Source organism: Poecile atricapillus, chromosome W, assembly GCF_030490865.1.
Source record: "Poecile atricapillus isolate bPoeAtr1 chromosome W, bPoeAtr1.hap1, whole genome shotgun sequence".
NCBI lineage: Eukaryota > Metazoa > Chordata > Aves > Passeriformes > Paridae > Poecile > Poecile atricapillus.
Genome location: NC_081288.1, coordinates 23,601,942 through 23,615,056, shown reverse-complemented (window position 1 = coordinate 23,615,056; position 13,115 = coordinate 23,601,942). Strand labels below are relative to the sequence as shown.

General features: G+C 37.4%; 1 protein-coding gene across 1 annotated transcript in view; it reads right to left on the bottom strand.

Moving 5' to 3' along the window:
* The window catches only part of RFX4 (regulatory factor X4), a 72,072-nt gene that overhangs the window by 19,570 nt on the left and 39,387 nt on the right, over positions 1-13,115 (bottom strand). The window contains exons 9-13 of the mRNA XM_058862445.1: positions 12,950-13,050; positions 11,090-11,148; positions 9,399-9,543; positions 6,023-6,117; positions 4,471-4,588 (exon numbers count right to left, since the gene is read on the bottom strand). Coding sequence (XP_058718428.1) covers positions 4,471-4,588; positions 6,023-6,117; positions 9,399-9,543; positions 11,090-11,148; positions 12,950-13,050 — 518 coding nt within the window. The remainder of the gene's footprint in view (positions 1-4,470; positions 4,589-6,022; positions 6,118-9,398; positions 9,544-11,089; positions 11,149-12,949; positions 13,051-13,115) is intronic.

The window sequence follows — 13,115 nt, the reverse complement described above, 5'->3', positions numbered from 1 at the left end:
GCAAACTGTTCATTCCTGGATTTATACAGGCTTCTATGACCAGTTGTGGTTTAGAGTGCAAGAAGACTACCTAACTGAGAGCTGGAACTTGAAGGATTCCTCTCCTCCTATATTAGCACTGAATGTTAGTTTGGGCAGCTGCACTACAGTAGAATTGTTCCCTATTGTCTAAAGGACATATCATTTTCTGTCAGAAGTAGAAACTCAAAGTGGCCGCCTTAGTGACACATCCTGTTTTGAATTTTCTGAACTGCCTGCACAGAAAGGGAGTTGCTTCCCGTGATTTATAAAGAATACCTATCAGGGATGGTGAAGAAATGTTTGCCCTAGATCACAAATCACAAGAAAAAAGAAAGGTGTGTAAGAAGAGACCACAGATGCATTTTGGGGGAGGGGGGAAAGTAAGAGGAGAAAAACATCAGAGATGGGACATTTTGCAGTGCCCTCCTGAAAGAACAAACCCCCATCTGCAGGAGAACACTGATAAGTATCAAGATGGATTATTTTGTTCAATTTATGCAATAGACCCCATGACATCAAACACCTGTAATAGTTCCAGACAGGACCCATACCATGAGTTTGACTTTTTAAAGCCCTTTTGTTCACTTAGATGTGCATAGAGTATTTAACACATGCTCATTTAAGTCACTAAGTAATTCTGACAAGTACAGGTACTGCGAGGTTAAAATAATAGCTCATCCAGCAGCTAGCTTAAAGAGAAAAGCCAGCATTGGAGATAGAGACCAACTACTGCCAGACAAAAGCCCCCCCAAAAACACATCATGTGGAGGTATTCCATTGGAAATTCCATTATTGCATTTGAGGAGAAATACTTTCATGGGAAAAAGATCAAAAAAGTTTCAAATTCCATCGAATTTCATAATGACTGGTTTCTTCACAGGAAAGTTAGGTTTATCTTGATGTATTAACTTTTATCACAATGAAGCATAACTACCCCTACTCCAACTTCTGTACTCAAACACGCTGCTGTAGGGCAGAAGTGGTTTGAAAGACCCAATACTCTTATTCAATTCTAGCTGGCAGTTCAGCTTTCAGGATGACTCTGAGCACATTCTTTTCTTTGTGACCCCGATGGTCTTTGTGTTTCATTCTCTCCCTCCACGCTTGCATGGTTTTGTTGTTACTGATATGAGCTGGGTGCACACCCTGGGAGGTGAAGATGTGCCCCTGTGCTCTTGGGCAAGGCAGCACAGAAACAGGACACACCTGACTGCAACACCTTTGCTATGAGGAGGAAATCTCTGGCTGATGGTGAACCTGAAGTGTCCAGTTCTTCATTTGTTTCATGTGACTAAGCAGATCAAAATGGTAACAGGTTCCCCCAGACTTTCAAGGGTAAAAAAGTGGGGATGTTCACTTAACTAGGACAGAGAACTTGTTTTTAAAAACCCTTTGTGCTCAAAGTCTTGTTAAATAAAGTCCTATTTGATTTAACGGTGCAATAGACAGAAGACATGGCTGAGCAGCTTGTTACTCACCTAGGATTTCCCCAGTGGAAACCTAGATTTTCAAGAATCTTCACAAAATGCTCACTCTTCTCCTGACTACAGGTTTTCAGTGCAAAATTCCTATTGACTCTAATGCAGTTACTACTACTAAGTAACTTCAAGGTAAGAAAAACAGGCTAAAATGCTGGCAAACTTCATGTAGTGGTATAAAGCTCAGGGTATTTACTATTTTCCATCAAACTCCTTATTCAGCCTTCATTTAAAAAAAAAAAAAAAAAGTGAAGTTGCTTGTAGTTTCATAAAAATATTTGGAAGTGTGAACTCTAAACACTAAATGCTAGCAAGCAAAAAAACAAGAACCCAAGATCTGCTATTTTTAAAAATGTCTTTGTTTTTGGGGGGTCTAATACTTTATTTTGAATACTTGGGGTTGGCAATACTGAATGCAGCATTTAAAAACACTCCAGTGCCCTTTTCACTCTTTTGAATTTCTCTCTTCCTCTCCTATTATTTCTCCCACTGTGTATTTTTAAGCTCTGCATAGAGTTTTTGAGCCCAGAATTTGCGTGAAAGACACCAGAGAAACAAAGTTTTGGTACTGAATGCAATGAATGCAATATTTTTACATTTTTAAATAAGTCAAATGAAATGTGAGCTATAGAGTGAAACTGATATCAGGGCATGCATTTCAGCCTCACAGAGAATGGCAATTCAGCACAATGTACCATAATTTATTCTGTGTTTGCAAGCTACTGTTTCTCGCATGAAATGGTTGGGTTTTTCAAGTCTATATTTAAGTACAGATGTGGATCCAGTTGTAGCCAGAAAAATCAATCACTTCTTTAGAAAGAGGTAAGAAGTCATTCAAGAGACTGTAGTTACAACAAAAAATAGCATTTGGCTCTAATTTTCAGGGGTTAACAGAAATCATGGCAATGGCTAGCTAAGACACAGTAAGTATCAGCATCTATTAAGAGATACAGCAATCATGTGTAAGTAGCAAAACAACAGTGAGATTTCCAGATCTGGAGAAAATCATGGAGTTTCTATTACTAATTAGCTACTTTATACACTGGGTGCATTACCCAAACATAGCCACCAACTGTGCCTTTGATATGCATAAGCAGGAAAGAGAGAGGCAGGGAGGGAGGGAGGCAGGCAGAGAGAAAAAGAGAGGGAGCAAGAAAGAGAGCAGGTTTTTTGGTTTTTTTTCTGCCAGAGATTGTTTCAACCTGCCTGTGTCACCATGCTTAAAAGCTCTGCAGATCAAATCTTTGTGCCAGTCACTCCAGTGCCAGGTACTACCACTTCCTTCAATCAGATTTTGGAATCATCTATTTCAAAGGTAAAAATATATTTTCCTGTACATAGTAAAGATCCCACTAGCTAACACATTATTTCACTTAAAAAAAATTACGCTGTGAGCATCTGAGTCTACATATTGTTTGAGGTGGAAAAAATAATTAACAATCAGTCCACTGAAACAGTTCCCAATGCAGTAAAAATGCAAAACATTTTATCTAAGTTAAGAACAAAAGTGTATATATATGTAAATATTTAGAAGAGTAAATCACTCATTGTTTCTCTCCATAGAACTCACTTAGCTGATATATAAGTCTGAAAAGCTAGAAAGAATTGTATAAATTAAGAGCAAAAAAGTTTCTGCCATCTAGCTCTGAGCTTTTTACATTCAGGGGTTATTCTTTTGGATCTTGTACAACTCTAATTCATGAACAATATGTCAAGTGGCTTTGCAGTGAAAGAATAGCATCGTTAATGTAGATTATTATAAATTTGTGTCTGTGGCTAAATAGAGTTTATTACACTTTTGATATTCAAAACTTCAGGGCTCCTCCTGCTTCTACAAGCATTGCCCCTGAACAGGTTTGTGTATTTTGCTGAAAATTGTAATCACCTTGGGGTGATCATGCTCACTATCCTGATTCCATTTTAAAATGGAAATAAAAGTAATTTCAGATTAAAATAGAAACATGTTTTAGAAATAAATATTATATGTATTATAAATATATAAAACATATTAAAAATATCTTATCTCAATGACAGTATTCAAATTTATGCTATTAGATGGTTCTAAAAGCATAAAGGACATCAAAGCTCAGCCTGCAGAAAACCTTGCAGTTGTTCAATACCCATATAATACAATTATATATTTATGCAATGCAATACCCATAAAAAAACGGGTAATTTATTTATTTATATGGGTATTTAATGCAATACCCATATAAAATCATTCTTTATTGATCTTTATAGAAACATATTCAAACGAATGTGCATTTATAAAAAGCATCTCTCAAGCACAGTCTGGTCCCAAGTGCCTGAAAGTTCACACTCATGGCACACCAGTCGAGTCATTCTTGCTTTCAGCTGATTTTAATCTGAACAGTTTGTATCAGTGGACAAAGCCCCCTTTCAAACAGTGTAGAAAAGCAACATGATTTTTCATTTAAAAAATAAAAATCTATTTTTTAATCCTGACTGACTTTTTAAGAAATGGAAGAGACTTTCCAGGTGACAGAAGCACACTCACTTTGCAAAGACCAGTTTCAAATGCTATGTCCTTTAAGAGGAGAGCTGGCAAAGTGCTTCACTGGAGAGCTTTTCATCCACTTCAGCACAAAGTCATCTTTCTTGGTTCAACTCGTGGCCAGAGTGGTTTGGGTAAACAGGCTCACTTTGCACTGAAGTGCATTAGGGAATGCTCCTGTAGTGGGCTCCCCCAACTGCCCTGTGACTGATCCCTGCAGCTCCTGACAGCAAACACAAGGAAGCAGCAACATTTTCATCTCCCCTGGCTGCAGACAGACATCTGTCTGAGCATTATTTCCAAATGTCAAAAACCCAACCTATTTCTTAATGGAGCACTGGACACCTGAAAACTGGTTATGTTTTCCCTTAAGATGTACATCACCAGCTAGGATACAGATTATTTTTTTTGTTTTTTGGACTGTGGCATGCAATTATTAGAACAAAATCCAAGTACCAAAGCTGGGTGCGCTGTGCAAAGTCATGTCCCGAATCACTCGAGTGCCAAAACAGGACCACATCAGGAGAAACTGCTGAGCTACTTTCTTCAAAGAGCCTTGTCTCTTGGCAGCTACCTGCAAGAAGAGAGATGTGTCTGACATGGAGACACTTTTATTTCTACCAGCAAGACAGCTGAATGATGCATATATCCATCTTCTCTTTTTATACTGAAAAACTACTTACCACCACCTCCACATTAAAATATACACTACAAATTAAAAAGCCCAAACTCAAAATGGCCTTAGACAGAAATCCACCTTAAAACCGTGGACAACCTTCAGAAAGAGGAAACAGTAAAGTATTATTCAAGACTGGATCTCCTTTATACATGATAAAAGGACTGCAAAGAAATTTGATCTGATCTTCATCTTAGCCTAATTACTAGCATGTTCCTTCTTGCCTCCTACTCAAGAAAGCAATTTCTAATCAATAATGTTTGATCTACACTATAAATTTATATTATTATTTCAAATGAGGTTTAATATTGAATATAAAGTTTTTTGTTCTTTCTCGTTTTTATTTTTGTGAATTCACTTAGTCATTTTACTAGGAAAAATACTTTCCAGAAATCACAATTTAGGCATTAACTCTTCAAAAATGTATTTATTATAGTCATATGTGAGTTACCCAATCAACTGTTAAAATTAATTTATTAAAATTCATGTCAAGTTCTTCATTAAAATTAACAGCTCTGGCCTGAATTTCAAATTGCATTCTACTGACTAGAAGACAAGTTCCCCAAAACAATCAAAGTATTTCAAGTAATCTGGAGAATTATCTGTTTTCTGTATGGCTATTTTGCAGCAGACAGAGAGGCAGCATATTTTGATTTGTTTTGGTTTTACTTTTGAGTTCTAACAACTGGAACGAAGAATTCTATCAGAACATCCTACTACTAAAAAGTAAAAGAAGTTAAAATAGTAATTTATGTATTTTCATGCTCTGTGTAGAAATATGGTGATGCCAGATCACTTTTGAAAGTACGTTTTAAAGTTTTGTTAGTAGGTTTCTGCATGCACTTTAATTAAAATAAAATACAAGTCCTTGGTATTCCATATCAGGTCAAAAAGAACATAAATGTGTCCTTTACTGAATGGTAATGTAGACTTTCATCCTTACATTTGACTGTATATAAATTAGCTAGCTTAAATATCCTTTTCATTAAAACCTTAAAAGGCCAAGTTACGTTTTTCTTTGCACTGTACCATTAGGAAGACTCTGAATTCATCTCTCCATATCCCTGAAATACTGACTTGATTGGAAACCTCAACCCCATTCACTTTTGAATACCATCTTTTGGAATAAAATAAATAAGAGCAGAATAAAGCCAAATCCTGAATGTGAGCAATTCTCCAGGAAAACCGGTGAGATTTTTCCCACTACTGCTTTAATCCTGCTCATTACCAACTCCTTTTTTTTTTTTTTTAATTATTTTTACTTTTTTCTGAAAATGTATTACCTGAATAGAGCTCATAATGAACATCAGTGACTCACTCCTCCTTACCAACCTTTACAACACATCTGTCCACCATGGAATCCAGCCACTCGATGTACGACTCAATGGGGGACTGCTCCTCCAAAAGGTGATCAAACTCCTGATACACTGGCATGCAAAACAAAACAAAAAAAAAGCCCACCTTAGAACTTGGATTCTGTTTCAAACAAAAGAAAAACAAATCACAAAAGGCTACCAAAAGAATCACGAGTTTATGGTGTATTTTTTATAATAGATTGCTTAACTGAAACAAATGCATCTTTCTTGCTGCTGACCCAAAAACTTTGCTGGGTCTCTTATTTTGTTTATACTGAAATTGATGCAGTCATTGAAAGTGTTATTTTAATGTGAGCCAATCAGAAGCTGTTTTTTAAAATTAGTGGTTTTATTTATGTTGTCTGCTGTGCCCAGAAGTGAAATGTTTATGGTGTTCTCTATGAAGAGTGAGAAACTAGGCCTTGACCCCAGTGATGAAAAAATGTCATGCATGAAATTGATTTAGAAATGCATAAAGAATCTTCAAGGCACCGAGTGAATGAGTATTGTTGATAGGGCGCTCATCTGTATAATGCTTTAGTTGCAAAATCATGATTTAACTGCTGCAAATCATCTATTTGCAATGCCAGACACACACACACACACACACAAAGAATGTCCATAAACTTCTCCTTCTTCAAAATAAATTACTATCAGTGCAGAAATACTCATTATCAAGAAGATTTCGCAAATAGCAACCTGTGTACTTTTTGATTTTTTCCAAGTACACATATTAATATTTTAATACAAAAAGTTAAAAGAAGTCACTCAGCTGCAGTCCTTAGAACTTCAAGTCTCATTTATATATGAGAACCAATGTCTGGAAGACAAAGAATCATGTGCTTTGACACCTCAACAAACTATTCTTCAACTCGGCTAAGATATATGGCTCAGTAGGTCAAGAAGAAAGACACCTTCTGCCTGCTGTGTTACAGGATGATTTCAATGTGCTAAGCAATTCCATTTACAACTAATTATAAATAACAGGAGGAAGGAATTTCTCTCCACAGGCAAGACAGTGAAAAGAGTGGAGGAGGCAAAGCGTAGAGATGATAGCTAGGGAAATGAGACAGAGAGGATATCCAAAAATAATGCAAAGAACAACCTCTCTGATCCTCTTGGATCAGGAGGATGAGCAGGAATGCATTCGCTAGACACCTGACTACAACTTTATTTAACTGAGACTTGGAAAGGCTGAGTTACCAGAAACATTAGTTGAGGAAGAAGGGAAATGATGTTTGGACCACCCTTATCTTCTTTCATTCTTTTACTGAATGGGAAACTTCCCTTTATTCAGAACAGGATTACAGAGAAATCTAAATGTTCTCCTTACCTGAGTATTTGGCTGGACAAAAACTGCCTGATACAACAGATGAAGTAATTCATATGCTGTGCAAAGAGGGGAGCAAGAGCAGAAAAACAAATCAGTTGCCTGCTTTGCTGCTGGAGCAATGCAACTGTGTACAACAACCTATTTGAGAAAATCAGATGTTTAGCCTTGAGCGATTGTCAAAAATACCTCAACAGGATCTGAGAATGAGGGAATAAAGCAGAAATCGTGTCAGAGATATGTAGTCCAGCAGAACAGGAAAGAGGTTCTCTCATACCCAGTGATTTTTCTCTGTTTCTCTCTGTTTACAGGCTTATAAACATGGGGGGTTTTATTTAATTATAGTAGCTGAAATTGTACTTCCTTGATTATTAGTAACAAAAGTATGAAAACAGGCCTTTAATTGATGCCATATAAGTCATACAAGGCATAGTGAAAAAATCTTCGGTCAAGTAGAATAAACATCAAAGATGGGGAAAAAAAATCTAAGTTCTAGAATATTCTCTATACATATCTGAACACCTCATCGGCATCCTATCTCCTGCAGCTATTAGCTTACTATTCTGACTAACTTCTTATTGGACTATATAGGTCTAAAACGTGAAAAAAACTTGCACAAATCCAACAGCATTCAGGAAAATTCAGTTTGATTTCATTACACTAATACTACATACACAAGAATATTCCTTAAACATTAAGGATGTTCTGAATGGCAGCCAAAAATGTTGCTGCTACTGGTGAGTATAACTTTGAAAACTCTTTTTTGACCAGCAGTAGGATGTTGGATAGGTCTTGAAAACATACGACATAAACATAAAACAAGACGACAGAAGGATTCACTCAGGTTTTGGATTTCGGTGTCACTGTATGCTACCTCCTTTGCTGCCATGTCGAATTCCTATCTCCTCAAAAGGGAAGAGGGCCATGAGATAAATCAAGGGTTAAGAAAGAGAGGAAAGAATAAGAACTTCTCCCTGGAAAACAGAACTAGCAGAGAATGCAAGGCCCATCCCTGAACCGAGGAGAAGAATTGAAGTGTTAACACGGTGGGATGACTTCCAAAGTCAACCTTGTGGAGTCCAGGGTACATGTGAAGGTGTCACCCCTTGTCTTCCCAGCCATTCCGTGAAAAACTTGCCTCACTAGCAAACCTACCCTTCCTGGGCTCCCATGAGTGGCTGCCTGGGTTGTGCCCTGTTCAGGCAGATTCTGGGTAAAAGATGGCTGGTCCCCCTCAGGAGGGTGATGGGAATACAACAGGTGGGTTCACAGAAAGTGAGGTTATGTGAAGGATGTTAAAGTTCTGTTGCCTCAAAACAACAAAACTCAGTGTGCTTCAGGTTACACCTGAGCTTATAACTATGCAACACTTTTGGATGATGGAAGGAATATTTTGTATTTGCAAAAGATCTTGAATTTTAAAACCAGTTGCCAAGACCTCTAAAGTCAATTTCAAGCCCGTACCCTTCACTGTACTAGACAGAAGCTAAATTAACCAATGAGCTTGTCCGATATGGGACTTCTATTTAGTCATAGAAGTTCAGGGCAAAAACTTATCCCATCAAATGCTCTTGGTTATGAAAACACTGTGTAAAAAGGAGCTCTTTATAAACAAGTTTACAAGGGACTCAAATACACAATTACTTAAGTGTCAAAGCCATTCAAAAGACAATTCTCCAGCAGTTCTACAGCAGGAAAGATTGGACTTCCACATATTCAATGGTTAACTCACAAATCTACTTTGCTCAGGTTCATGTTAAAAATCCTGCTGAATTTGGGTGTTAGTTTTGTGCCATTGGCTGTTCTGGGTACTAGAAAGGAAAGCATCAAGGAGCAGTGGCCAGATCTATGCCCCAAAACATAAGACCTCGACAGGGCTTTGCCTTACGTTTTGGTAAATGTCTATATTTATCTTAAGCCTCCAAGCAAACCAATGGCTGCAAAACCAGCACTACTTTCTCTGAGCTTTGTTTGCAGCAGGAAGCCAAGTTCACCTGGCTTTATTTGAAGATTCTGCTCTTACATTGTATGATGAGCTTTCTGTGTTCCTCCCGTGAGTCCTCCATAGTATAGAGGGTTTGTTTGGTAATGCTATTCAGATCCACATTCCTCCAGTCCTCCAGCATTTGAAATGTGATGTCTGCACTGTGGATCACTGTTCTTGATGCCTGTAATCCAATCCAATCTATTCATTAGTTCATGCTTTATTAGGTTAAAAAATAGGCTTTATCCCCTTTTACGCTTCCTTAGCTGGGCTCACTAAGTTGTTTCTCCTCATGGACCCCCACCCACCAGCTTGATGTCTTATGGACATTACAGGGCCCTCTAACATTTGCCTACTTTAATCAGCTGCAAGTATTTTGACTGCATTCACCACAAACCCTAATGAGCAGCACTAGTCTGATTGCTAGACTTTGCTAGACCCCTCAATCTCTAACAGCTCTACTGGTTTTCATTTCAAACCTCGGTTCAGAACAAAAAAAGCAACAAGAAAAATCAAACCAATACCAAACAAACAAACCCCACTCAGGTTTGCACCCTCCCCTCTCCCAGTCTATGAAGACTCTCATTCTTCCCTCAGCCACATGAAAAGGTTAAAGCTCCTTGGCCTCCTCATCAGATCCGTGTCTAGGCTGGTTGAGACAGGGACGTGCTGTTGGTAATGGGGAGGATGGACTGAGAGTAAAGGAAGTGACACAAGGCCATGGTCATGTACACAGATCTCTCTAAGTTAAGCAGAGATGATAACACACCCCAAGGTTATCAGCTTTCCCAAGGGAGTGATGCACTTGAAGATTCCTTCTTCTAGGAGATTTGATCCCAGGTTAGATGCAGAAGGTTTGATTTCTTTATCTTTGTATCCTCTGAATTGCTATGGACCTCCAGACTTCAGTGATGATCTATGGTACTTGGGGGAAGGCAGCACGAGTATCTCTGTCTCCATCACTAAAATAATGGTGGCAGAAACCTACCAAAAATTCCTTGCAGGGGTTTTTTATTTCCCTAGAGCTTCTTTCTGTGCGTTTCACCCACAGAAGGCTAACTTGGAGTTTTGGATACACCTCCCAAAAGTGCAGCTTTCAGGTGACAGGGAAAAAAACTATCCCCTCCAATACATGGATGAAACAGTAATTAATTTAATGCATTCTCTCCCTTTTTATACTACACAGAATTTGGCTTCATGACTTTTTTCAGGTAATTTGGATGTAAACTGATGAACACCAAAAATTTTGGAGCAGCTTCTATATTCGCTTGCTATGGTTACAGGAACATGTCTATTTAAAACCCAGTTCAGCTGTTTTCCCTTTTACGAATTTGCATTTGATTTATAATATACAATTATACTTGGAATGTATTGTTGGGCATGTAGAAATTTTTCTTGCTTTGCAACTGGCCTAATATAAACTGCATTTATTATTAAATAAATTGAATGTCTCATATATTTCCTGAAAATGAACCATTTCTTCAAATCAAATAATATAACTTTCATAAAAACACCCTGCCGAATTTAATGATCAGGGGCTGCCAGTTATCTAGAAAGACTTTTTTCAATGATTACTTTTTGATTTTGTAGAGGTGGCCACAAGAAATATTTGAGACAAACTGCTAATGTGATCTCCTTCTCTGAATAAAATCCAACCAGTCAATTCATAAAATTATTTGAAAACTCAGTAAAACTGGCATTAATTAAACTTGGGTAAGTGAAATACTTACTTGGCAGAGATGATTTAGGGACGTCTGTCGCCGTAATATTTGTGAGAATCTTCTGGACACTGCAGGAAAGAAGAAATACATATTAATATACTGTGCTAAATAAGGATAATTACTTCAGAAAGTATTAAATTAAACAAGAACAACCAAAAAAATATATCCAGTATCCTATACAACATTGTGGCCACATAAAATGTGCTCAACTAGCCCAGTTTTAACTTAATTTAAACCTTGACCTAAACCCTTAAATCTGGATGCTCAATCAATTTTACAGAGGCATATTACAAGCAATTATTTATAGATGCTGTGAATAATGAGATGACAAGAGAAACAGAGGACAATGGAAAGCTTTTCTTGCTCAGCATAGCAAATTTTCTCTTGCTACACAAAGGAACTGGAGAACAGAAAAAACTATTTAATAGAAAGAAAAATGTTGGTGCAAGAATAAGTGCACATAAAATAACAAAACTATTTCCATTATGCGTGCAGATGAGAAGAGGTTGCTAAATCTTTGTGCAATCAAGTTTTGGAGGAGTCTTCTAACTTGACTAGTAGGGGCTAAATTCTGATCCAGTTTCAGGTGGAATTTGATCAAAGTTTCTGAAAGCAATTGCATGACATACTAATACATTGTGCGCTGAAATGGTCCAGGAGATAGTTGCTAGTCCTCTGTTCCCAGTTCAGCTCTTTGCAAGAGCTTGTATGAAGATATTTTCTATTCTTGGAAAATGAGCTTTTAAAACATTACATTTAGCTTTTTTTTTTTTTTTTTTGTCTGAAATCAGCAACTTGGGAACTACAAAAATGATGAAAATCTTGCAGTTCCTCCTGTCAGTACTTCCACTGGCTGTGTACCCTATCACAAATTCTGATGAGGGGAAAATAGTTGCAGAAGCAACAAAGGCTCATGTAAAAGGCAGGGTGCACACAATATTTTCCTTATATCAAAAGGACCAGGTTTGCAGATCTATCCAAAGACATGTTTGATGTGGCCACAGAGCGAGCTTTCCCTCCATGCTGTACATAAAAGCACTTAAAAACTATAGCTTGAGAATGCCTAGAGAGTGCACTGTCCATCTCTGTCTGCCTGTAAGATTGGCAAAGATTTTGCTGTTGAAGATTCCCAATATTTTTGAACAGAAAAAGGTGTGGTAAAGCATATTCTCAGTTCTGACTTTGTTTAATTTTTAAAATAAATTAGCAAACAATTCAAACCCGCCCTGAAATTAGTTGTTCCAACTTCCATCCTGACTGTTCTCAGTAACATATACACCTAATTTTCCACGCTGATCAAAATAGTTAATCCTTCTCCTAAATTAGTTTTTTTTTTCCCCTTTAACTTTGTGGTGTGGAATTTAGTGCTCATGAAAGGCAAAGAATTGAGAGCTGTGAAATAAAGCAGGCTTTATCAATAGGTGATGTGCACTGCAGGCATCTACAAAGCACGTCTGAAAAGGACTAGTGCCCTTTCCTGTGGTGACAGGGTAATTTGATCTCCTTCATTTCTAACTCTGGCACTTTTTTGAGTAAGGGCCTCAAGCTGTATTCAAATTCTGCTAGCTTAAAGGTTTGTTTAATAATTTTCTTTGCCTAATATCACCCTTAGTGTTTGCTTACTATCAACAAAATTAATTTCTTATCAGAATCAACAAGAAAGAAAAAGAAATTCTCATTTTGAGCAGTGCCTTATATCACTAAATGAGATTGGTTCTCATTGGCAAGTGGAGATTCTAAGTGAATGCAAGATTTATAATGATGACAGGTTTTAATTCCCAAAGAACACTAGTCTCACTTCCAATTAATTTGTAATCAATAAACATTGTCTGTCCCAGTTTAACAGGAGAGAGATTGGGCAATACATACACTCAAATTTGATATTTCGTAGGTTTTCTGGCAAATCATGGAGAGCTACTTTCAGCCACTCATCCAGTTGCTTTGCAAACTTTCGGATCACCTGCGTCAAACTGAAAAAGGGAATCACAACATCACATCATGTTTACTCTGTGCATTGTACTGTAAAAGCTGTGAA